Here is a 27,975-nt window from a genome sequence, read left to right as displayed (position 1 = left end):
ACGAATACTTTTATTTAATATCACACCAAGGCAGCTGTCAGGCTGCGAATTATCTGCTTCAAATCATCCTTTAATGAATTTTACAATCAGAGTAAAAGGATAATTCCCCATATTCTTCAACTGCTCTCTGAACTTAGTCTGGGTGACGGCATAAATCCCAGTGTTGGTGCAGCAACTCAGCAGCTGCAGCATCAATCCCAATTCCTGTAAGAAAGGAGGAGAATTTGCAGACATATAACTGATAGAACCTATCCGGCTCCATATATAAACCACCATAAACGCTGCCCATAACAGGATGAAATTGCCAGAGATAACAAGCAGCAAAATGATGGATTTCCAGCGGCTCTCCATCTCTGGGTCACTGTGACTCTCCCCACTGCTGGGACCCCGGAGTCTCCTACGGGCTCTGCTGGACACTAAAATGTGTCTGACAGTGAGAGCATTGAGCAGCAGAATTAGAACAAATGGGACAGCCGGGGTGAGACTGTAATGAAGGAGCTCGATTGTTGCCCAGGCCCGTGATTTCATAACACCGACTGTTACCTCACAAAACCAAGGCATGTTCCAAAGCCAATACCGATCTGTGAACATAAAATACCAGATGATGTTCTTTGAACCGCTCAACACAGTCACTGTTCCCAGAACCACAGCCGCCGTTTTCTCGGTGCAATATTTTGTTTTCAGCTTCTGGCAACAAATGGCCACAAATCGATCAAAGGTGAAAGTGACGGTGAACCAGACAGAACAGTCTGTGGCTGCATAAAGCAGGACGGCATGTATATTACACACGGGGATTGACAGCACGAAATAAAAATGTCTGTAATAAACAATCGGAATTTGCCTCAGTATCACGTCGAGGATAACGACCAGTAGATCCGCCGCTGCCATTGCCAGCAGGTAGCGAGTGACACATGTGGAGAGACCACACTTTCCCCGAGACAGGATCACAATCGTCATTAAATTCACTGTGAGCAAGGGAAATAAACAGGAAAATTATACATCAGGCTGGGGGGGAAATAAACAGGGAAATTATACATCAGGCTGGGAGGGGAAGTAAACAGGGAAATTATACATCAGGCTGGGAGGGGAAGTAAACAGGGAAATTATACATCAGGCTGGGAGGGGAAATAAACAGGGAAATTATACATCAGGCTGGGAGAGGAAATAAACAGGGAAATAATACATCAGGCTGGGAGGGAAAATAAACAGGGAAATTATCCATCAGGCTGGGAGGGGAAGTAAACAGGGAAATTATACATCAGGCTGGGGGGGAAATAAACAGGGAAATTATACATCAGGCTGGGAGGGAAATAAACAGTGAAATTATACATCAGGCTGGGAGGGGAAATAAACAGGGAAATTATACATCAGGCTGGGAAGGGAAATAAACAGGGAAATTATACATCAGGCTGGGAGGGGAAATAAACAGGGAAATTATACATCAGGCTGGGAGGGGAAGTAAACAGGGAAATTATACATCAGGCTGGGAGGGGAAGTAAACAGGGAAATTATACATCAGGCTGGGAGGGGAAGTAAACAGGGAAATTATACATCAGGCTGGGAGGGGAAATAAACAGGGAAATTATACATCAGGCTGGGAGGGGAAGTAAACAGGGAAATTATACATCAGGCTGGGAGGGGAAGTAAACAGGGAAATTATACATCAGGCTGGGAGGGGAAATAAACAGGGAAATTATACATTAGGCTGGGAGGGGAAATAAACAGGGAAATTATACATCAGGCTGGGAGGGGAAATAAACAGGGAAATTATACATCAGGCTGGGAGAGGAAATAAACAGGGAAATTATACATTAGGCTGGGAGGGGAAGTAAACAGGGAAATTATACATCAGGCTGGGAGGGGAAATAAACAGGGAAATTATACATCAGGCTGGGAGCAAGAGTAGCAGTTTGAAGGAATTCGGAGAGAAATCTGCAACTCATTAGTGATTTTCACTGATATAATCTCATTCGATTACCAGTGGAGCTGAATACAGGGTTTATTTTAAGAATAATCGGGAAAACATGGAAGAATCAAACAATGAAACGTGTCTAAATACAACAGGAAAGCAACAGATGAATGATAAATGAGAGATTAAACGATAGATCTGCCTTTAGCCCAGCAGACAAAAGCACCGCCCGAAGTACCAGGGATGCAAAAGACCAGAACCTCTCAGGAAGCATTCGTGTCTCAGGATCAATCAGCATTTATCGCAGCGCAATTTGCTTCAGTGCCCTTTATGTTAGAGAGGGGGATATCCCACTTGGAATCCAGCTCCTGGTTAGATAGCCATTATATTTAGGACAGAAAATGAAGGCAACGGCAAAATAAAGAAACTGCAATCTTGGCGTGCATTAATTACAGTATTTACATGTGCAGCTGTAATATGAAAATACTGAGAAAATAAATACATGTGCACTGCAGCTATAAAGATAACTGGGCTGTAAGAAGTGTGTTTATGATTGAGCTTTCTACAGTTTTGGCTATATACACAAATTGTAGCTCATTGAAAGGAAGATTATCCATATAACATTGCAAAAAATGGACTCTGAATTAAAATAACTATTGATAATTGACCAGGTAATAGCCCACTAATGCATTTATTTGCATCGTAATATCGCGACTTATCCGACAGGCAACGAGCCGCCGAACGCTTTGTAAAGTATCTGAACACAACTGGAAGAGATATATCCTTGTACCTTTTCACCTATTGGTTTCCAAATTGTGCAGAAAATATTGGTCGAGAAAATAGGAAAGGATTTTCTTATCATCAGTCCTTCAGTTTCAATCAGCGAGGATTTTTTATCCTGCAGTACAGCAGGAGGGAATAAAGAATCACTCTGGGTCTCACTGAATCCAGTGAACTGTGACAGACGGGCATGGGCTCCAGTTGTAAATTCAAAACAAAGATTGGAAATAAACGCATTGAAATATGGCTGACTGAACGTTTTTTGAGAATGTAAATAATCCTTGTAATCCTTATCTAACCATCAGAAGCAGTGCCACTAATGCAGAACTGGAGATGGTGGGAAAGGAGACACTGACTGCAACTGAATGATTAGAGGATATTTCAGACATTTAACGATGTGTTTGTGATCTGCCAGGATTTGCTCCTGTGACTCTGTGTCAGTAAATATACCGAGCATTCAGTGAAAACTAATGCAAATTACTGCGGATGCTGGAAATCTGAAATAAGAACAAAAAATGTTTTCAATACTCAGCAGGTCAGGCAGAACCTGTAGAGAGAGAGAGTGTTAACGTTTCAGGTCGATGATCTTTCGGCATTAGGTGAAAATCTCCTCAATTAAGACAATATTTTTCTGATCTGTTACACATGTTCAGTGTAGAAAGCAGAACGGATTTCATTAAGGAGAGAGTCTCGTCAAAATATTTTCTTGAGTTGAATATAGAACAATTAAATCTTGTTAACGCTGTATCACCTTCAGATTCAATAGCCGACAGCAGTGTGGATGGGATGGGGAATGGCTTGGAGAGAAATACAGTTAAAGATGATTAAAAAAAATAATAGCTGGATACAGATACTTACCAGGAACACCAACAGCAGCGAGGATGTGCCATTCTTTTTAAACAACAACTCTTGTATTAACAAAGATGCAACAACTTGTAACACAGATTACCATTAATAACAGAGTATTCCACGGTGATTAGCGAGAATAATATTACAGTGTATCATGGTTCCTCTTCTTAAGCCGTCCCTCGGAACCGAGGATGACTTGCTTCCACATTAAAAATGAGTTCGCAGGAGACTGATAAGTCCAATGCGGGACCTACAGACTCTGTCACAGGTGAGGCAGACGGTGGTTGAAGGGGCGGATGGGTGGGGTGCTATAATTGACGTGTGCTCCTTGCACTGCTTGTGCTTGGCTTCCGCTTGCTCCCGGCGAAGATAGTCGAGTAGTTTGTGGCCATCCCGGATGCCTCTCCTGCACTTTGTGTGGTCTTGGGTCAGGGATTCCCAGATGTCAGTGGGGATGTTGCACGTTTTCAAGGAGGCTTTGAGGGTGTCCTTGAAGCGTTTCCTGAGTCCACCTGGGGCTCTCCTGCCGTGTCGGATCTCCGTGTAGAGCGATTGTTTTGGGAGAATCAAATCGGGCATGAGCACGATGTGACCCGTCCATCGGAGCTGATCGAGCATGGTTAAAGCTTCGCTGCTGGGGATATTGGCCTGAGCGAGCACACTGATTTTGGTGCACCTATCCTGTCAATGGATTTGCAAGATCTTGCGGAGGCAGCGTTGGTGGTTGCTCTCCAGTGCTTTCAGGTGACGGTTGTACATGGTCCATGTCTCTGAGGCATACAGGAGGGCGGGTATCCCTGCAGCTCTGTAGACTGTGATTGAGAGAATTAATAACTGGACATAGATACTTACTAGGAACATTAACAGCAGCGAGAAGGGGATAGTAAATATTTTGTATATCCTACCCTTCTCTTTCAGCATTCCGAAGGACCCGCCCCCGCCGTAATACCCTGGTTCACTCCTTAATCACCCGCAACAGCCCCTCCCATCCCCACAGAACCTTCCCAGGCAAGCGCAGGAGCTGCAACTCCTGCCTTTTAACAATCCCCCTTCCCACTGTCCAGGGCTTCAAATATTCCTTCAAGGTGAAACAGCCATTTAATTTTACTTCTTGCAATTTAGTATACTGTATTCACTGCTCACGATGCGGTCTCCACTCTAATGGGGAAACCAAATGCAGATTGGGTGATCGTTTTGTGGAACACTTCCTTTCAGTTCATAAGCTTAATGCCGAGCATCTGGTCTCCTGTCACATTAATTCTCTGCTCCCCTTCCACCCTGAGCTATCTGTCCTCGGCTTTTCATAGTGTTGCAATGAAGCTCAACTTAAGCTCAAGAAACAGCACTTCCTCTTTCTTTTAGTCACTGTACAGCCTTGTGGACTCAACGTTGAGTTCTGCAATTTCGGACCAGAACTTCGGCCCCTATTTTTTCAGGCGGCAGCGGTTGATGTTACTCCCATCCCCATTTGCAACCTTTAACCACTCCTGCCTTGCACCCTATCACAGACCGACCCTTTGGTTCATTCTGATCCTACCACCTTTCCCTGCCCCTACACCTGCTTAAAATCGGTTGCAACTCGAAACCTTTTCAGTTCTTAGGAACGGTCACAGACCTGAAACGTTAACTCTTTCTCTCTCCACGGATGCTGCCTGACCTGCTGAGTGTTTTTCACATTTTTTGTCGTTAGTCCAAAGTATTTTTGTTAACTACCACTGTTCCAGAATACATTCCATGGAGACCCTCAAACCCACGACATCCCTTCTGTGAGAGGCTGGTGGTCTTTGTGCTGGAGGCAGCGCGCTGATTGTGTGAGGTCACTCAGTGAAGGGAGCTCCTTATTTAGAGCAGAGCGAAATCTCCGAGTGACATCATTAGGCCTCACAGTAACTGGCATTAATTACAGTCATTGAACAAACAGACACATTGAGCCATTATCACCCAACACTTCACTTCAACACAATCTAGCTCACACTATTGTACACCGCCTTAAATTAAAAGTGAGCGTATGCATCACATTTCACCCTCCCTCAGTCCAGGAATTTAACTCGCAGCCTAGATTAAACTGTTCCTGCCTCAGTCCAGGAATTTCATTCCCAAGGCCGAATATATTACACTGCTCCCGCCTCATAACAGGAATTGAATTCCTTTTGCCATCTGGATTACACTGCGCCCTCCTCAGTCCAGGAATTTCATTCCCAGGGCCGCCTGGATTACACTGCTCCCACCTCAATCCAAAAATGTAATTCCCACGGCCACCCAGATTAGACTGCTCCTGCCTCAGTCCAGGAATGTCATTCCCAGGGCAGACTAGATTACACTGCCCCGGCCTCTGCACATGAATTTCATTCCCAGGGTTGCCTAGATAACACTGCGCCCGCCTCAGTCCAGGAATTTCATTTGCATGGCTGCCAAGGTTACATGGTCCCGCTTTAGTCCAGCAAGTTGATTTCCAGGCCATACTATTTGCCTGAATCTAGAACAAGAATAACTAGGTGTTTCTAATGATTGACCTCAACCAGCCAATTTTGTAATAGTGATTTACATAGCTGGAGAAAATAATAAAACGAGCAATGGTTTGACACCAAGGAATCAAAGAAAAATGCTTAAAATATTAACCAATGCGATAAGTACCCTGTAACTATTTCAATACTCTATGAAACGCTCTGGAAACATTGCATTCTCGCACAATCATTGTCGCAGAACCAATACTATCAGTTAACATTCCCAAGTCCTCCATCACCATCCCAGTGTATCTCCTGTACCGCCGGAAGGACAGACTCACCAGCGGCGGGGTCACAGGGATATACAGTCAGCGGGGAGAGATAATGCGAGTCCTCAACAATGCCTAAGGACATAATGAATTCTCATGGTTCCGATCAGGAATGAGCAAGGTAACTTCCTGATGATTACCGCCTACCACCGTCATTCAGCTGATGAATCAGCACATCTTCATGCTGAGCACCAGTTGATCGGAGCACCGAGAGCAGAAAAGGCACAACCTGTACTCTCTGGGTGGGGAGGGGGAGAATTCAATGTCCATCACCAAGAGTGACTCTGAAGCACCATCATTAACCGAGCCCTGAAGAACAGAGCTGCCAGTCTGGCATTGCTGCAGGTGGTGGGAGGACCAACACAGGAAGATATCCTGCATGATCTGGTCCTCACCAATCTAACTATCGCATGTGCACCAGTCCATGACGCTATTGGTAGAACTTACCACTGCACAGTATTTGTGGAGAATAATTCTCGCCTTCACACTGTGGATACCATCCATCGTATCCAGTGCTACTACCATCCTGCTCAGTGGGATTGAATTAGACAGATTCAAGCGAACCCACAGTCAACAGATCAGATTATTTCAAAGCTGTCATTTCCTTTCGTCAATGGTAGTGAACAATAAAGCCGTTGCCCCTTAGTCCTGAACATTTCTCCTCTTCACGGATATACCACATTACCTTTTGAATGTTGCTGTTAAGAAAGAAAGACTTGCATTTATAGAACGCCTTTAACGACCTTGGGATGACCTAAAGCACTTTACAGTCAAGTAAGTAATTTTTAAGTGAAGTCAGTGTTGTACTATAGGAAACACAGCAGCCAGTTTGTAGACAGCAAGTTCCCACTAACAGCATTGCAATTACGACCATGTCATCTGTTTTAGTGATGTTTGTTGAGATCAATAATTACCAGAACACTGGGGAGAACTTCGCTGCTCTTCTTCGAATATTGCCATAGGATCTTTTACATCCAGCAGAGAGGGAGCAGAGCGCCTCGGTTTAACGTCACATCCTAAAGACGGTCCCTTCGACAGGACAGTGATCTCTCAGGAATGCAACTACAACAGTGCGGCGCTCCCTCAGTAAAGTCCCTCCTCGAATTCAGAGCACCCACAGTAATGACCATCTAACAGTGCAGCGCTCCCTCAGCACTGCCCTTCCGACAGAGCATCACTCCCTCAGTACAGCCCCTCTGACAGTGCAGCGCTCACTCAGTACTGTCAATCTGACAGCGCAGCACAACCTCAGTACTGACTCTGCAACTGTAGAGTGCTCCCTCGGTACTGTCACTCCGACAGTACAGCGCTCCCTCAGTACTGGCGCTTCAACAGTGCAGCGCTCCCTCAGTAATACCCATTTGATAGTGCAGCACTTGCTCAGTGCAGCCCCTCAGACAGTGCAGCGGTACCTCAGTACTGACCCTCCAACAGTGCAGTGATCCCTCGGTACTGCCCCTCCGACACTGCAGAGCTCATTCAGTACTGCCCCCCCGACACTGCAGCGCTCATTCAGTACTGACCCTCCGACAGTGCAGTGATCCCACAGTACTGCCGCTCAGTCACTGCAGCACTCCCTCAGGACTGTCCCTCCCACAGTGCAGTGGTCCCTCAGTAATGCCCCTCCGACAGTGCAGCGATCCCTGTATACTGACCCTCAGAATGTTCAGCTCTCACACAGTACTGACCCTCCGGCAGTGCAGCGCTCCCTCAGTACTGTCCCTCCATCAGTGCAGTGCTCCATCAGTGCAGCGCCTCCAACACTGCAGCGCTCCCTCAGTTGCCTCTCCGACAGTGCAGCTCACCCTCAGTACTGCCACTCAGATGGTACAGCGCTCCCTCTATACTGGCCCGCAGACAGTGCAGCGCTCTCTCAGAACTGGCCCGTCTACAGTGCAGATGTCTCTCAGTACAGTCCCTCCATAAGTGCAGCGAACCCTCAGTAATGTCCCTCCGACAGTGCAGCGCTCCCTCAGTACGCCACTTTGACAGTACAGCGATGCCTCAGTACTGAGCCTCCTGCAGTGCAGTGGTCCCTCAGTACTCTCCGTCCGACAGTGCAATGTCCCTCTGTACTGCCCCTCCAACAGTGCAGCGCTCCATAAGTACTGCACTGGAGTATCATCCTTGATTTTTGAACGCAGGTCCCTGGAGTTGGAGTTGAGCACAGAACCTTCTGACTCAGAGGCGAGTTTGCTACCAACTGAGACTATTGAATCTGCTTCCACCAACCTTTAGGAGATTTCATTCCAGATCATTTCACTGCGTGATCAAGGTTCGGCCATTTGGTAATGACAATTCAGCCAGTGGAAAAATGTCCCCTTTGTACTGTATCATAAGAAAATAAGAAATAGGAGAAGGAATAGGCTGCATGGCCGCACGAGCCTGCTCCGCCATTCAATAAGTTCATGGCTGATCTTGGGCTCAAAGGCACTTTCCAGCCCACTCCCCATAACCCTTCACTCCCTTATCTTGCAAAAATGTGTCTATCTCCACTTTAAATGTATTTAATGAACCAGCCTCCACACCTCTCTGGGGCAGAGAATTCCACTAATTTACGACCCCGAGGGAAGAAATATCTCGTCATCTCAGTTCTAAAAGGGCGACCCTTTATCCTAAAACTGTGCCCCAGAGCTCCAGATTTCCCCACGAGGGGAAACATCCTCTGTGCATCAACGCTGTCGAGCCCCCTCAGTACCTTATATGTTCTGATAAGATCACCTCTCATTCATCTAAATTCCAATGAGTATAGGCCCAGCCAGTTCAACCTTTCCTCATATGTCAACCCCTTCATCGCTGGAATTATCTGAGTGAATCGTCTCTGAACTGCCTCCAATGCAAGTATATCCTTCCTTAAATAAGGAGACAAACACTGTCCGCAATACTCCAGGTGTGGTCTCACCAATACCCTGTAGAATTGTAGCAGGACTTCCCTGCTTTTATACTCCAACCCCCTTGAAATCAAGGTCAACATTCCATTTGCCTTTTTGATCTTTTTGCTGGACCTGCATGCTAACTTTGTATGTTTCATGCACAAGGACCCCCAGGTTCATCTGAGCTGTAGCATTTTGTAATCGCTCTCCATTTAAATAATAGTTTGCTTTTTTATTTTTCCTGCCAAAGTTGATAACCTCGCACTTTCCCACATTATACTCCATCTCGCAGGTTTTTGCCCACTCACCTAACCTGTCTATATCCCTTTGCAGATTGTTTGAGTCCGCTGCACAACTTGCTTTCCCATACATCATTGTGGCATCCGCAAAATTGGCTACATTACACTCGATCCCTTCATCCAAGTCGTTAATGTAGATTGTAAATAGTTGTGGCCCCAACACCGATCCCTGTGGCACCCCAATAGTTACCGTTTACCAACCATAAAATGACCCATTTATTCCGAATCTCTATTATCTGTTAGTTAGCCAATTCTCTATCCATGCTAATATATTACCCCAAACTCCGTGAGCTCTTATCTTATGCAGTAACCTTTTATGTGGCACCTTATCGAATGCCTTCTGGAAATCCAAATACACCACATCCACTGGCTCACCCTTGCCCACCCTGCTTGTTAAATCCTCAAATAAATCCAGCAAATTTGTTAAACATGACTTCCCTTTACTAAACCTTGCTGACTCTGTTTGACTACAGTATGTTTTTCTAATGCCCAGCAACTGCTTCCTTAATGAAGGACTCCATCATTTTCTGGTTAACTGGTCTATAATGTCCTGCTTTCTGTCTCCCTCCTTTCTTAAATACGGGTGTTACATTACGGTTTCCAATCCGCTGGGACCTCTCCAGAGTACAGAAAATGTTCGTATATTGCAGCCAATGCATCCATTAACTCTGCAGCCACTTCTTTTAAGAATCTGGGATGCAGACAATCTGGTCCAGGGGACATGTCGTCTTTTAGCCCCATTATTTTACTGAGTCTCATTTCCTTAGTGATAGTGATTGTCTTTAGTTCCCCTCCCTGTGGCCCTTTATTATCCATTATTGGGATGTTGTTAGTGTCTTCTACAGTGAAGACAGATGCAAAATATTTGTTCCGAATCACTGCCATTTCACCGTTCCCCATTACGAATTCCCCAATCTCATCCTATAAGGGACCAATGTTTACTTTAGCTACCCTCTTCCTTTTTATATACCTGTAGAAGCTCTTACTTCCTGTTTTAATGTTTGTTGTCAGCTTACTCTCTTAATTCATCTTCTCTCCCTTTTTCATTTTTCTAGTCACTCTTTGTTGGTTTTTAAAGAATTGCCAATCCTCTGGTTTCCCACTAATCTTAACAACATTGTATGCCTTCTTTTTCAATTTGATACCATCATTTTTGTTGAGAGTTATGAAATATCTCCTTAAATGTCCGCTACTGCATTTCAACTTCTTACCCTCTAATTTGTGTTTTCTCTCCACTTCAGCCAGTTCTGCCCTCATGCCAATAATTTTGCCATTGTTTACCATCAGGACACTGGTTTGGGATACAACTTTGTCACCCTCCAAATGAATTTGAAATTCAACCATGCTATGTTCACTCTTTCCCAGAGGATCCTTTACATTGAGTTCAATTATTAATTCTGCCTCATTACAGAGTACCAGATCCAAGCTAGCCTGACCCCTGGTTGGTTCCTTTACATACTGTTCCAGGAAAACATCCCACTTGCACTCTATCAACTCCCCCTCCAGGCTAACTTGGCCAATTTGATTTGTACAATCAGTATGGATATTAAAATCATCCATGATTGTTACCATACCTTTTTTACAGGCTTCCATTATTTGTTGATTTATACTCTGTCCAGCAGCATTGCTACTGTTCAGGGACCTGTACATTCCGCCCACCAGAGACTTTTACCCCTTATTATTTTTTTACCTCCACCCAAATCCATTCTACATCTTGATCTTCTGAGCCAATATCACTTCTCACCACTGCACTGATCCCATCTTTTACCAATAAAACCACCCCACCTCCCATTCATTTCTTTCTATCCTTCTAAATGACCATATACCCTTGAATATTCAGTTATCAGCCCTGATTGCCTTGCAACTACTTCTCTGTAGTGGCGATCAGATCATACCAATTTGTATCTTTTTGTGTAATCAACTCATCTATCTTGTTAGGAACCAATATTCAGATATAGAGCTTATAACTTTGTCTTTTTACTATTTTTCCTTGCTTTGGCCTTTTTTCCGTTACACTCATATTTTTAAACATTCTGTCCCTTCCTGCCACACTCTGGTTATTGTTTCCCCCATCTATAACCTGCTCTATTGCATTCTCATTTCTCATTCACTGTTTATTTTCCCGCTCACCTGGATCCACCGCCCCCCGCAAATATTTATTTTGAATCCCTGTCTACAGCCCTAGTTATTCGATTTGCCAGGGCTTTAACCCCAGCATGGTTCAGGTGAAGACCATCCAAACGGAACAGCTCCCCCTTATCCCAGTACTGGTGCCAGTGCCCCACAAATCGAAACCCATTTCTCCCACACCAGACTTTGAACCTCTCACTCATATCTCTGATCTTATTTACCTTATGCAAATTCGCTCGTGGCTCAGGTAGTCATCCAGAGATTATTACATTTGTGGTTCTGCTTTTTAATTTAGCCCCTAGCTGCTCATACTCCATCAGCATAACGTCTTTCTTTGTCCTACCTATGTCATTGGTAGCTACGTGGACCATGAGAACTGGTTCTTCCCCCCCCTCACTCCAATTTTCTCTCCAGCCCAGAGGAGTTGTCCTTAACCCTGGCACCGGCCAGGCAACATAGCCTTCGGGACTCACACATTCTCAGCTACAGAGAACAGTATCTATCCCCCTCGCTATACTGTCCCCAATCACTACAACATTTCTTTTTGCTCCCCCACTTGAATTGCTCCCTGTACCACGGTGCTGTGGTCAATTTGCTCATCCTCCCTGCAGTCCCTGGCCTCGTCCACATAGGGAGCAAGAATCTCGTACCTTTTGGACAAGGCCCAGTTGCTGTGGCTCCTCCAACATTACCTCCTGTATCCCAATACCTGCCTCGGTTGTAGTCACACCCTCCTGTCCCTGTCCATGGGCCAAATGGGAAGTAAATATTTAGTCAGTGTGACTGCCTCCTGGTGCATAGTGTCCAAGTAACACGCCCCATCCATAATGTGTCACAGTGTCTGAAGCTCGGACTCCAGCTCATCAACTCTGAGCCGATGTTCCTCGAGCCGCCAACATTTATGCAGATGTGGTCGTCTTGGACCTCAATGGTGTCCGCCAGCTCCGACATGCAAAAACAACATCACATTGCATGGTGTCCCATCTCAATTAACTAATTCGTTTTAACATTTGGAACACTTATATCTTTTAATCTACACCATGGCACTTAAATTTAGACGCTCAAGTTTGGAGAAAAGACAAGAAATATAGAAATACTTACCAACCAATCACTTACCTGCTTTCTAGTGACGTCACATTTCTATTAACTTTTACTTATTTACACTTTATTTTTTTATCTCAGCGCCTCCCGATGCTTTTGAACTCTCCCGGGTTTTGGCGCTCTCGCTCTGCTCCCGCTGTGTTGAAATCTCCCGGGATTTGGCGCTCTCACTCTGCTCCCGCTGCTTTTGAACTCTCCCGGGTTTTCCCGCTCTCACTCTGCTCCCGCAGCTTTTGAACTCTCCCGGGTTTTGGCGCTCTCGCTCTGCTCCCGCTGCTATTGCAGTCTCCGGGGATTTGTCGCTCTCACTCTGCTCCCGCTGCTTTTGAACTCTCCCGGGTTTTGGCGCTCTCGCTCTGCTCCCGCTGCTATTGCAGTCTCCGGGGATTTGTCGCTCTCACTCTGCTCCCGCTGCTATTGAACTCTCCCGGGATTTGGCGCTCTCGCTCTGCTCCCGCTGCTATTGCAGTCTCCCGGGTTTTGTCGCTCTCTGCTCCCGCTGCTATTGCAGTCTCCGGGGTTTTGGGCTCTCGCTCTGCTCCCGCTGCTTTTGAACTCTCCCGGGTTTTCCCGCTCTCGCTCTGCTCCCGCAGCTTTTGAACTCTCCCCGGTTTTCCCGCTCTCACTCTGCTCCCGCAGCTTTTGAACTCTCCCGAGTTTTGCCGCGCTCGCTCTGCTCCCGCAGCTTTTGAACTCTCCCAGGTTTTGCCTCGCTCGCTCTGCTCCCGCTGCTATTGAACTCTCCCGGGTTTTGGCGCTCTCGCTCTGCTCCCGCTGCTATTGAACTCTCCCGGGTTTTGGCGCTCTCGCTCTGCTCCCGCTGCTTTTGAACTCTCCCGGGTTTTGGCGCTCTCACTCTGCTCCCGCTGCTTTTGAACTCTCCCGGTTTATCAGAACCCTCAACATTTTGAACACTTCTATTCAATCTCCCACTAACCTCCTCTGCTCTATGGCGAAGAATCACTGCTTCTCCAGTCTCTCCACTTAATTGAAGCCCCTCACCCATGGTATCATTATTGTAAATTCTCTCCACACAAGCAGCAGGCGATGACCAACTCCAGCAAGAGATATTCTAAATTCCAGCATTTGACAGTCAATTGCATTTCCATCACCGAATCCTCTAGCATCAATATCCTAGGGGTCGCCTTTAATCAAAAAATCAACTGGACAAGCCACATAAATGACTATAACAGCACGTCAGATGCTAGGTATTCTGTGGCGTGTAACTCACCTCCTGAATCCTCAAAGCCTTTCCAAAACCTAAAAGGCATAAGTCAAAAGTATTATGAATTACTCTCTGTAGACACCGAGTACATTAGAGTAGTGGTTATTTTACTGGACTAGTATTCAAGAGGCTTGGACTATTAATCCGTGAGACGTGAGTTCAAATCCTACCATGGCAGCTGGGGAATTAAAATTCTGTTAATAAAATAAATTCGGAATTAAAAAGCTGGTATCAGTAATGGAGACCCTGAATCTACCGGATTGTTGGAAAAACCCAACTGGTTCAATGACGTTCTTTGGGGAAGGAGATCGGCCATCCTCACCAGGGCTGCTCATATGTGTGTGACACATAACTGCCCTCTGAAATGGCCCAGCAAGCCACACAGTTGTACCAAAGTCAGACACTGTGAGGGTATCTAAAACTCAAGGACTGCAGCGGTTCAAGAAGGCAGCTTACCACCACCTTCTCACGGACAATTAGGGATAGGCTTGTCTTGCCAGTGATGCTCACAGTCCATGAAAGAATCAATAAATAAAAAACACCGAACCTTTCTCAAAATTAAGGAAAATTAAACATATTAAAACTAAGAGTCTGCAAAATAATCAGGTTCAAAGGGGTTATATTCAGGACAAGATTATAATCTGTGAACGAACTTTAATTGTCTACTAATCTGTAAGGACTAATATGGGTTCCTAGAATTGCCGGTCCGAATACTTCTGTTAAGTACATTCGCTCGAGAGAAAGTTCTAGACCCTTCAGCTATCACAGTTGTTTCTCCTAAATACGCCGGTGTGACTGACTCTGTCTCTTCAAAAATCTATTTAACTGGCCCTGTTTCTTGAAAAAGCAGTTATCAGTGTTTCTGATTCATTAAAATGCCATTATCACGTGTCCTGTCTCTTTAAAAAGCCTGTAAGACTTGTCCTGTCTCTTTCGAAATGCCTCCTTGTTTGGTGCTGGCTCTTTAAAGAGCCCGAGTGACTGGTCCTGCCTCTTCAAAATGTCAGTTTGACAGGTAGTGTCTCTTTACATAACATATCTGACTGGACTTGTCTCTTTATAAAGACATTGTGACCAGTCCTGTATCTATAAAAAAGCCTGTGTGACTGGCCCTGTCTCTTTAAAATGTCTGTTTGACAGGTAGTGTCTCTTAAAAAAACCTAAGTGACTGGACTTGTCTCTTTATAAAGACCTTGTGACCAGTCCGGTATCTGTAAAGAGCCTGTGTGACTAGTACTGTCTATTTAAAAATCCTGTGTGAATGGTCCTGTCTCCTTAAATAGCTTGTGTGACTCGTTCAGTCTCTTTAAATAGCGAATGCGACTGTCCCTGCTTCTTTATGAAGGCGCTGCGACTGGTCCTGCCTCTTTAATAAACATTACGACTGGTTCTGTCGCTTTAAAAAGCCTGTGTGGCTGGTACTGTCTCTTAATAAGCCTATATGACTGGTCCTGTCTCTTTAAGAAGCCCGAGTGACTGGTCCTGTCTTTTAAAGGAGCCTATATGACTGGTTTGTCTTTAACTGGTGTGTCAGATCATTCATTTTCAGATCCTGCTCTCATCTGCCAATACTGCTCAGTATTCCAGAATCATTCTGGAAAGCAAAGATGAATTCCGGCTCCTATTCTCTACTGCTAACCGTCTTCTTAAACCCCTCTCCACAGTCTCCTCCACCCTCACCTCCGATGACAAGTGTAAGGAGCTCATGGACTACTTTGCCTCTATGATTGAGACCATCCGTTCAGCTGCCTCTGCTACTTCCCTTCCTTCCTCTAGCCCACCGGGCCAAACTTGCTCTCAGGTTCCCCCCTACCCTAGCCCTGAACTAAAAACACAAGAAAATAAGAAATGGGAGCAGGAGGAGGCCCTATCGTCATATCCCTTGATGCCTTTACTTGTCAGAAATCTATCGACTTTTGTTTTCAATATTCCAAATGATTGAGCATCCACAGCCCTCTGGGGTAGAGAATTCCAAAGATTGATCACCCACTGTGTGAAGAAATTTCTTCTCATCTCTGTCCTGAATGTCCTACCTTTTATCTCGAAGCTCTGGCTCCTTGTTCTAGAATCCCCAGCAAAGGCAAACGTTCTCCAAGCATCCAGCCTATCAAGCCCCGTAATAATTTTGTATGCTTCAATGAGATCCCCTCTCATTCTTCTGAATTCAAGTGAATACAGACATAGTTTACTCAATCTCATCTCATACAACTGTCCTCCCACGCCAGGAAACAATCTCGTGAACCTTCATTGCACACCCTCTATGACAAGTATATCCTTCCTTAGGTATGGAGAACAAAATTGTACACAGTACTCCAGGTATGGTCTCATCAAGGCCCTGTATAATTGGAGTAAGACTTCTTTACTCCTGTACTCAAATGCTCTTGTAATGAAGGCCAGCATACCATGTGCCTTCCTAATGGCTTGCTGCACCTGCACATTCACTTTCAGTGACTCATGTACAAGGACACACAGGTCACTTTGAGCATCTGCTTTCCCCAATCTTTCACCATTTAGGAAATACTCTGCATTTCTGTTTTTTCTACCAATGTGGATAATTCACACTTATTAAGTTTGTATTCCATCTGCTATGTCCTCGGCCACTCTCTGAACCTGTCGAGATCCCCTTGAAGACTCTTCCTACGCTCTGCACAACTGACAATGTCACCCAGCTTTGTATCATCAGCAAATTTGGAAATGATACATTTAGTCCCCTCATGCAAATCATTTTTATAGATTGTGAATAGCTGGGGCCCAAGACCAGATCCGTGCGGTAACTGACTAGTCACTGCCTGCCACCCTGAAAAAGAGCCATTTACCCTCACTCTTTGTTTCCTGTCTGTTAACCAATTCTCAATACATGCTAGTTTATTACCCAGCCAATTCCAACTCAAATCTTTCTCCAGTTTCTCTCTGATCTCCGCTCTTGACCGCTCCGCACTCTTCTTGTCCAGGAGACCAACTTCCAACTTCCTCCTCCCTCTACCCTATTCCTAGCAAACTGCTGACCACCCTACTTCTTTTTCAGGCTCCCATGTTAGCTGACGTTGTTAACGGTTCTCTCTGCTCGGGTACTGTCCCCCTCTCATTCAAAACTGCCATCAGCAAACCTCTCCTCCGCATAGAAACCTTGACCTCACTGGCTTGCAATCTAATGCCACATCTTGAAATTCCCTTTCCTCTCTAAATTAATTGAATGTGTCCAAATCCGTGCCTATCTTTCCCGCAATTCCTTGTTTGAATCACTGCAATCAGGCTTCAGCCCTTGCCTCAGTGCCACTGGTGAAACCCTCATCCACGTCTTTGTTAACTCTAGACTTGAATATTACAATGCACTCCGGGCTGACCTCCCATATTCTATCCTATGGAAACTTGAGATCTTCCAAAACTCGGCTGCACCTATCCTAAATCAACCAAGTTCCGTTCGCCCATCACCCATGCTCTCGCTGAACTACATTGGCTCCTGGTTAAGCAGTGCCTCGATATAACATTTCTGACCCTTGTTTTAAAATCACTCGATGGACTCGCCCCTACCTATCTCTGTGATCTCCTTCATCCCGATCCCCCTCGAGGTATCTATGCTTCACTAATTCTGCCCTCTTGAGCATTCCTGGTGATAACCACTCAATCATTTGTGGCTGTGCCTTCTGTTGCCTAAACGCTGACATCTGGAATTCCCTGCCTAAGACTCTCCGGCTCGTTACCTCTCTTTCCCCCTTAAAGATGCAGTTTGAAATCTACCTCTTTGACCAAGCTTTTGGTCACCTGCCCTAATTTCTCCTTATGTGGTTCGGTGTCTATGTGTTTGTCCCATAATACTCCTGTGCAGTGCCTTGGGACGTTTTACTACGTTGAAGGCGCTATGTAAATACACGTTGTTGCTGTTGTTATTGTTGTTAAAGAAGACCAGATGGGTTTTTACTACAATCCATTAGTTTCATGGTGTCCGTTACTTAGACTAGCTTTTTGATCCAGATGTCTTTAATTAATTGAGCTTAATTTCCCCAGCTGTTGAGATTAGAACTCAGGGTCATTCGTCCGGGCATCTGGTTTACTAGTCCAGCAACATAATCACTGTGCTACCATACCCATCAAATATATCGCCGTTCCTTCATCGTCACTGTGTCAAAAGCCTGAAATTCTTCCGTAAGTGCATTGTGGGAGCACCTTCACCTCACAGACAGCAGCACATCAAGATGAGGGCCCACCATTTTATCTTGGGTAACTAGAGATGGGCAAATAATACCACCCTTGACAGCGGCACCCATATCCTGAGAGCAAGTACATATAAATAATACAATGGGAATAAAGTCAATGATTTTGTAATTCATTGCTTGAAACCAGGTGCGACCTATGATCAATTCTATGGTTTTATGTTTGATACTGCAAACGCTTTCCCAATTTCCCTATGCATTCCAAAGTTTTTTGATAAAGTACCACATAATACCAAAATTGAAGCTCATGGGATTAAAGGGGCTGTGGCAACAGGGCTCGGAGATTGGCTAAGAGACAGAGAGTAGTTGTAAACGGTTGTTTTTCAGACTGGAGGGAAGTATACAGTGGTCGTTCCAGGAGTCGGTATTGGCACCATTGCTCTTTTCCTGTATATCAATGCCATGGAGTTGGGTATACAGCACATAATTTCAAAGGTTGCAGATAATAGAAATCTCCGAAATGTTAAGTAACAGTGAGAAGGGTAGAAACAGACTTCAGGAGCACATAGACAGATTGGTGAAATGGGCTGTTACATGGCAGAAACAATTTAACACAGAGAAGTGTGAAGTGATACATTTTTTTAGGAACTACGAGCAGAGGCAATATAAACTAAACGGTACAATTTTAAAGTGGCTGCACGATCAGACAGAGCAAGGGAACATTACACAATTTATTGAAGGTGGCAGGACAAGTTGCGACAACTGCTAATAAAGCATACAGAGTACTTGGCTTTACAAACAGAGACACAGAGTAACAAAATTCAGGTAGAAATGCTAACCTTTTCTAAATCAGTGGTTAGACCCCAGCTGGAGGATTGTGTCCAATTCTGGGCACCACACTTTGCCAAGCATGTCAAGGATTAGAGATGGTGTAGGGATTTAAAAGGATTGTACCAGGGATCTGGGACTTCAGTTGCGTGGAGAGGCTGGAGAAGCTGGGATTGATTTTTTTAGAGCAGCAAATCTAAAGGAATTATAGAATTATAGAATCATAGAATCATAGAAATGTACAGCACAGAAGGAGGCTGGTCACAAAGGAGCCATCCAGACTGATCCCACTTTCCAGCTCTTGGTCCGTAGCATTGCAGGTTTTGGCAATTCACGTGAACATCCCAGTACCTTTTAATGTGATGATGGTTTCTGCCTCTACCAACCTTTCAGGCAGTGAGGTTCAAACTCCCGCCACCCACTCGGTAAAAGGAATTCACAACTCCCCTCGATTCATTCTACCAATTACGTTAAATCTATGCCCCTCGTTATTGACCACTCTTCTGATGGAAAAAGGTGCTTCCCATCAACTCCATCCAAGCCCCTCATAATTTTATGCACATTAATTAAATCTTGCCTCAGCCCTCTCTGCTCCAAATGAAGCAACCCCAGCGTGTCCAATATTTCCTCATAGCCAATATTCTCCAGTCCTGGCAACTTCCTCGTAAATCTCCTTTGTACCCTCTCGAGTGCAATGACATCTTCCTGTAAAGTGACGAGAGCTTTACACAGTATTCTAGCTGTGGCCTACATAGTGTTTTATACAGTTCTAGTATAATCTCTCTGCTGTTACATTCTATGCCTCAGTTAATAAAGGAGATTATCCAGTATATCTTCTTAAACACCTTATTTAACTGGCCTGCTACCTTCAGGGATCTGCGGACATGCACTTCAAGGTACCTCTGTTCCTCTACATTTCACAGTATCCTATCATTTGTTGTGTATTCCCTTTATTTGTTAGCCCTGCCTACTTCCTCGGATTGAATTCATTCTGCCAATTTTCTGCCACCTTACCACTCCATTGTTATCTTCCTGCAGTCTAGATTTTTCTTCCTCACTTCAGCCACACGGCCAATTTTTGTATCATCTGCAAACATTTTAATCATGCCCCCTATATTGAGGTCTAAGTCATTGATATTTCCACAAAAAACAAGTCACCTGGTACTACACCCTGCACAATCCCACTGGAAACAGCCTTCCAGTCACAAAAACACCCATCGATCATTACGCTTTGCTCCCAGTCACTGAGCCAATTTTGGATCCAAGTTGCACTTTCCCTTGGAGCCCTTGGGGTTTTACCTTTTTGACCAACCTGTTACTTGGAATTTTGTCAAACGACTAGCTAATAGCTATGTGGACTACAATAAATGCACTATCCTCATCGACCCTCCTCGTTACCTCCTCATAACATTCAATCAAGTCACTCAGACACAACCTTCTCTTGCCTCTCTTAACACCTCGGATTCATTTCATCTGGGCCGGGCAATTTATCTGCTTTCAAAGATACAAAACCTCTTAATACTTCTTCTCTCTCTATGCTAAGCTCATGTAATATTTCACACACTCCCTCTTTAAATACAATGTCTGCATTGAGGGGGTGACTAGGTGTGTGGATGAGGGTAACGCAGTTGATGTGGTATAATTGGATTTCAGTAAGGCCTTCGATAAAGTCCCGCACAGGAGACTGGTCAAGAAGGTAAGAGCCCATGGAATCCAGGGTGCCTTGGCACATTGGATACAAAACTGGCTTAGTGGCAGAAGGCAGAGGGTGATGGTCGAAGGTTGTATTTGTGACTGGAAGCCTGTGGCCAGTGGGGTACCACAGGGATCGGTGCTGGGTCCCTTGCTGTTTGTGGTCTACATTAATGACTTGGATATTAATGTAAAGGGTATGATCAGTAAGTTCGCGGATGATACAAAAATTGGTAGGGTGGTAAATAGCGAGGAGGGTAGCCTCAGTCTGCAGGACGATATAGATGGGTTGGTCAGATGGGCGGAACAGTGGCAAATGGAATTTAACCCGGAAAAGTGCGAGGTGATGCACTTTGGGGGGACTAACAAGGCAAAGGAATACACAATGAATGGAAAGACCCTAGGCAAGACGGAGGGTCAGAGGGATCTGGGTGTGCAAGTACACAGATCCCTGAAGGCGGCGGAACAGGTGGATAAGGTGGTAAAAAAGGCATATGGGATACTTGCCTTCATTAGCCAAGGCATTGAATATAAGAGCAAGGAGGTTATGATGGAGCTGTATAAAACACTGGTTAGGCCACAGCTGGAATACTGTGTGCAGTTCTGGTCGCCACACTACAGGAAGGATGTGATCGCGTTAGAGAGGGTGCAGAGGAGGTTCACCAGGATGTTACCAGGGCTGGAGCGCTTCAGCTATGAAGAGAGACTGGGCAGATTGGGTTTGTTTTCCTTGGAGCAGAGGAGGCTGAGGGGGGACATGATTGAGGTGTACAAAATTATGAGGGGCATAGATAGGATGGATGCTGAGGAACTTTTTCCCTTAGTAGAGGGGTCAATAACTAGGGGGCATAGATTCAAGGTAAAGGGCGGGAGGTTTAGAGGGGATTTGAGGAAGAACCTTTTCACCCAGAGGGTGGTTGGAGTCTGGAACTCACTGCCCGAAAGGGTTGTGGAGGCAGAAACCCTCACAACATTTAAGAAGCATTTGGATGTGCACTTGAAATGCCACAGCATACAAGGCTACGGGCCAAATGCTGGAATATGGGATTAGATTAGACAGGGCTTGATGGCCGGTGCGGACACGATGGGCCGAAGGGCCTCTATCCGTGCTGTATTACTCTATGACTCTATGACTCTCTATTATTGCTCTTTTCTGTGATGCCAGATGCAAAGTATTCCTTTAGAACCATACCCATGTCTTATGCCTCCACACACAGGTTACCTTTTTTTGTCTCTAATAGGCCCTACACTTTCCTTAGTGATCCTCTTGCTCTTTCTCTATTTATTAAATATATTTGGGTTTTCCTTGATTTAACATGTTAATATTTTTTTCATTCACTCCATTTCTTTTACTTGAGACATGGCTAACGGAAAATAAGGACTGGGAATTAAACATTGCTGGTTTTGACATATTTAGAAAAGATAGAAAGAGTTAAAAATGGGAGTTGGAGTAGCTGTACTTATTCGGGATAACATAATGGCATTAGACAAAAGTGATGCAGGTATCAGCAAGACAGAAATATAAATAACGTGGATATAGATGAAAAATTATGAAGAATCAATCACACTAATAGGGGTCGTCAACATACCACCTAATATTGGAAGAGAGGTGGAGGAAGAAATATGAAGACAACTTAGGTAAATTTGTAAATAACACAGAATAATAATCAAGGGGGCTTTCAAATACCCAGATATTAATTGATCAACTGAGGCAGGTAAAGGGAATAAGGGAATGGAGTTACAACAATGTGTACAAGACACCTTTCTAACCAATATGTAAAAATCCCAACAAGGGAGGATTCACTATTGGATCTAGTAATGGGGAATTAAACAGAGCAGATAAGAGTAGTAAAATTAGGGGAACATCTAGGCAATAGTGACTATAATATAATACTCTTTAAGATAATAAATGAGAAGGATATAAGTATGTCAAAGACAAGGGTAATAGATTGGAGAACAGCTGATTTGAGGGGCTGAGAATAGCACTTGGGAAAATAAAATAGACAACATTGGAGAACAACAATGTAGAACAGCAGTGGTAAACATTAAATACAGTGTTCAATAGTGCCAAGGAAAAATATATTCTGCTAATAAACAAGAACAAGCTAAACATTAATGAATCACCGTGGATGAAGAAAGGCGTAAGGGAAAAATTGAGCATAAGGAAAGCGGCATACATTAAGACCATTGTCAGCAGGGGAGAGTGATAAGGGAGAATATGAAGCTTTTAGCAGAGGACTCACAAAAACAAGTTGGAAGGCAAACTGGAACTAAAAAATTAAATTATCAAGGAACATAAAACAAAATATTGAAATAATTTACAGGCATCTCATTAAAAAAGCAAAGTCGCAATAGTAATAGAGCCAGTAAGTGATAGGGAGGGTAATGCCACAAGCAGCAATAGAGAGTTGGCAGAGATATTACATAATTCCTTTGCTTCAATATTTACAAGGGAAATAGAAGAGGTGGATATGACATTGGATGATGAGATTAGTAACGAGTTAACTGCATTTAATATAAAATGAAGAGATATATTAAATAAACTTATCAAAATAAAAGAGGATAAAACCTCTGGTGTGGGCGGATTACATCCACGTGTTTAAGAGAATCTTGCGAAGAGAGAGCAGAGGCATCACTACACATATTTAATCATTCGTTCGCAAAAGTTCTAGTGCCAGAGGACGAGTGATTAGCTAACGTAATACTTATATATAAGATGGGAGCTAGAACATGTCCACGGAACTATAGACCAATCAGATTAATATCGGTGGTTGGAAAAATATTGGAATCCCTTCTAAATGATAACATTAAAAAAAATCTAGCAATGAGAAACATAAGAATGAATAGTCAGCATGGATTTCAAAAGGGATAGTCTTGCTTGACAAAACTAATGGTATTTATTGAAGAGGTAACAGAGAGAGTAGACAATCAAAATGCAGTAGATGGAATCTATCTAGATTTTCAAAAGGCTTTCGAAAATGGATAACACATAATAGTCTAATCAATAAGTTCAGGGAATGCAGAGTCGGGGACAAGTAGCACAATGGATAGCTAGCTGGCATCAACACAGAAAGCAAAAAGTAGGGGTAAAGGGTAGTTATTCAGGGTGGCATAACGTGGGTAGTCGTGTTCTACAAGGATCAGTGCTGCTACCACTGCTGTTCACAATTTATAATTAATGAATTAGACTTTGGAATGTAGAACACAATTTCTACATTTGTGGACGACACTAAATTGGAGGGGATGGCCAATACTGAGGATGACTGCAACAAATTACAAGAACACGTTAAAAATCTTGCAGACTGGGCATATAATTAGCAAATGAAATTCAACACACATAAATGTGAGGTATCATATTTTGGTAAGACAAATAGGAAAGTCACATATTACTTGGAAAATAAGAATCAACAATGGGGTAGAGGAATAAAGGGATCTAGAAGTACAAATACACAAATCATTGAAATGTATTTGCACAATTTAACATGAACTTAGAAAAAACAAACCAAACAATAGGGTTTATTTCTAGAAAGATAAAATTGTAAAGTAGTGAAGTTAAGCTAAACTTGTATCGAACATTGGTGTGGACTTGGTTAGGCCACACTTGGATTATTGTGTGCAATTCTGGTCGCCATATTAGAAAAATGGATATAAAGGCACTGGAGAGGGGGCAGCGAAGAATTACAAAGAAGAAACCTGATTGCGAGGGAACACCTACCAGGAAAGGATGAAGTGTCTGGGACTATTTTCTCTTGAAAAGAGAAGGCTGAGTGGTAAACTAAGAGAGTTCTTTAAAATCATGAAAGGTGTTGATAGATTAGACACAGAGAGAGTGATTTCACTTCTGGGGGAGAGCAAACTTGAGGTCAACAATATGAGATAGTCTCCAAAAAATCAAATAGGGAATTCAGAATAAACGTCTTTACCCAGAGTGTGGTGAGAATGTGGAACTCACTACCACAGGGAGTGGTTGAAGCGAATAGTATCGATGCATTTAAGGGGCGGTTAGATAAGCATATGAGGGAGAAGGGAATACAGGGTTCTGCTGATAGAGTTAGATGAGGAAAGACGGGAGGAGTCTCGAGTTGCTATGTAATACTATGTAATACTTTTTACCCCCTGCAATTCCTATACTGCTCTGGACATTCTGTAGTTGTGAGCTCTCAGTATCTGAGAAAAGCTTCCCTTATTTCCCTTATACTCCCCTGGAAGCTTCTTCACATTCAGTGGGCTCTAGTTTGTTGAGTCCCATTCTTTTTGCCAGCTGTGGCTCAGTTGGTCGCACACCCACCTCTGAGTCAGAATGTTGTGGGTTTAAGACCCACTCCAGGGAGCTGAGCTCATAAAGCTAGGTTAACACACCAGTGCAGTGCTGAGGGAGTGCTTCAAAGTCGTAGGTGCCGTCTTTTGAAAGAGACGTTAAACTGAGGACCCGTCTGCTCTCTCAGGTGGATGTAAAAGACCCCGTGGCACCATTTCGAAGAAGAGCATGGGATTTATCCCCGGTGTCCTGGCTATTATTTGTCCCTCAATCAACACAACAAAACACATTATCTGGCCATTATCACATTGCTGTTTGTGGGATGTTGCTGTGTGCAAATTGGTTGCTGCAGTTCCCACATTACAACAGTGGCTATTCTTCAAATGTACTTCATTGGCTGTAAAGCGCTTTGAGAAGTCCACTGGTCTTGAAAGGCGCTATATAAATGAAAGTTTTTCCTTTACTTTTTTCTTTGTGGGAACATATTTGCTCTGAACCATCTCTATCTCACCCTGGAAAGAGCCCATTGCTCTGACACTGATTTAACTCCAGGTGAATGTTTCCAGTACACTTTTGCTGAATCACATCTCAGCTTATTAAAATGGGCATTTCCCAAATTGAAAGATTTTACACGTTGTTTATCTGTATCATTTTTCATAAAGAGAGATTTAATATAGATTTCAAAACTTTGAATGAATTTGATCGAGTGCATTTGTCATTTTCTTTCCACTGACAGACAGGTGGGTAACCAGAGGACACAGAGTTAAGGTAATAGGCAAAAGAACCAGAGGAGAGATGAGGAGAATGTTCTTTTTGCACTGAGTTGTGGTGATCTGGAATGAACTGTTTGAGAACGTGGTGGAAGTCGAGTCAATAGTAACTTTCGAAAGGGAATGGGATAATTAGTGGAAGGGGAATTTTTTACAGGGCTCTGGCTGAAGAGTAGGAATAATGAGACTGCTTTTTCAAAGAGACACCACGGACACGATGGGCTGAATGATCTCCTTCTGTGCTGTACCATTTCATGATTCCATGAGCATGAAACAGAGAGAGAGAAGAGGGAGAGAGAGAGATAGAGAGAAAGAAAGATAGAGACAGAAAGACTGGGAGGGGAACAGCAGGGAATACATTAAATTAAAAAGAGGAATTGGATAAATACTTGAAGGGTAGCAATCAGAAGGACTATGGGAAAAGAATTGGGAAATGCGACTGATTGGAGTGGTGAGGCCATGGTGGGATTTGACTTTAATGAGGAGAATATTAAGATCGAGGCTTTTCCCACTCGGAAGCAAATGTTGGTCAGCGAGCAAAGGGGTGATGGGTGAATAGGACATGATGCGAGTTCGGTTTTGGGCAGCAGAGTTTAGGATTAGCTCTAGTTTATGGTGGTCAGCCAGTAGATTATTGGAATAGTCGAGTCAGGTTTATGCAGTGGAAGGGCTGAGGAGAGACGGACACGGTCGATATTATGGAGGTGATTTTAGGCAGGACTGCTGAATCAGAGGATACGAGGTAGGTACTCAGCTCAGGATCACAGAAAACGCCCTGGTTGCAAACAGTCTGGGACATCCTGACACGTTGGGCAGGGAGGGGGATTGAATTGGTAGATTAAATAAATGGAGTTTGTGACGAGGACCGAAGACACTGGTTTTGGTGTTTCCAAGATTTAATTGACAAACACAGTAATACAGTGAGACGTGGTGTAACAGATGTAATTGCTGGATGTAGAGACTTAGCAGGAACAACAATAGCAGCAAATATGAGAGAGTAACATACGAGAATAATGATAAAGTATGCAAAGGTTTGCCGTGTTAATAGCTGGATACAGAGACTTACCCATGTTACGACAGTGGCTCAACTTCAAAAAGTACTTAATTGGCTGTAAAGCACTTTGAGACATATGGTGGTCTTGGAAGGCGCCACAAAAATGCGTTTTACCAGGAATAACAACTGCAGCAATGTAGGGGTTTGTAAAAAATAAGAACAGTAATGCTGTTAAACACGGTTTATAGACTTAATAGCAATATGGAGAGCCTTACCAGGAACACCAACAACTGCAAGGAGGGGATAGTAAATGGATTGAATCGTCTGAAGTGCATAAATGATCCGACTTTGTAATGATAGCAAACCATAATATTCAGAAAGTGCATCAAACGCCCAGGAAAAACTCCTGCCCATTGTTGTAAGATTCCAATCTACTGTTTTCAGATTCTGATCCATTGTTGTAACATTCCAATCTTCTGTTCTCAGATTCCAATCCATTGTGTAACATTCCAATCTAATGTTCTCAGATTCTAACTCACTCTATGTAGAGCAGCGCGTTGATCCCTGTCAGTGCCAGAGGCAATGCTGTCACTGATACTATGGGATAACACATTGAAAGGTGTCCCTTATTAATAGAAGAGGGAAACCCTGCACTGATGCAATTAGGGTCCATGAAGACTGACATTAATTACAGTCACTGAACAAACAGTTTCAGTTAACCCGTGGAGACTGACATTAATTACAGTCACTGAACAAACAGCATCAGTTAACCCTTTCAATCCAGCACGTTTTCAACCATAGTAAAATAGAACTTGTTCGTGGTCCGGATGGGATTAATGATAGTTGCTGAGGGAAGGAATGGTGGAAATAGCGCAGGATCTAGCCAGAATCATTCATTGCTCCTTGGATATGGGTGTGGTGCCAGAGGATTGTAGGTTTGCAAATGGTCCACTAAGACTAAAAAAAGGAGAGAGGGATAAACAATGTAACTACAGGCCAGTCAGGGTAACGTCGGTGGTGGGGAAATTTCTAGAGGCCATATTCCTGGAGAAAAGTATCTGTCACTTGGAAAGTGACATGAATTAATAAATGACAACCAGAACAGATATGTTAACGGAAAAGTATGTTTGACAATCTGGATTAAGTTTTTCATGAAGTAACGGAGCGGATTGTTGAGTTTGACGTGATTGACATTGTCTATATGGATTGTTAAGAACAAAGGCGCAGTGGCAGTTGGGATTGGACTTTGGCTAAGGGACAGAAAACAAAAGGTAGTGGTGAGTGGTTGTTGTTCAGACTGGAGGGAAGTAACGTGTGTTATCCCCAAGGGGTCCCTATTCGAG

At 43.8% G+C, this 27,975-nt stretch overlaps 1 protein-coding gene across 1 annotated transcript; it reads right to left on the bottom strand.

Annotated features, from left to right (window-relative positions):
• Positions 1 to 52: 52 nt before the first annotated feature.
• LOC147092047 (putative G protein-coupled receptor 139) lies at positions 53 to 27,518 on the bottom strand. The gene is made up of 2 exons (XM_085975609.1): positions 26,908 to 27,518; positions 53 to 965 (listed from the first exon to the last, which is right to left on the bottom strand). The coding sequence occupies exons 1-2, from the start codon at positions 27,128 to 27,130 to the stop codon at positions 64 to 66; spliced, it is 1,125 nt and encodes a 374-aa protein (XP_085831735.1). The 5' UTR covers positions 27,131 to 27,518; the 3' UTR covers positions 53 to 63.
• Between the last annotated feature and the right edge of the window lie 457 nt (positions 27,519 to 27,975).

This window comes from Somniosus microcephalus, unplaced genomic scaffold (assembly GCF_052327205.1).
Source record: "Somniosus microcephalus isolate GS21.2 unplaced genomic scaffold, FLI_Smic_1.0 unresolved_chr2, whole genome shotgun sequence".
NCBI lineage: Eukaryota > Metazoa > Chordata > Chondrichthyes > Squaliformes > Somniosidae > Somniosus > Somniosus microcephalus.
The sequence above is the reverse complement of the archived record's forward strand: the minus strand, read 5'-3'. Positions and strand labels throughout refer to the sequence as shown.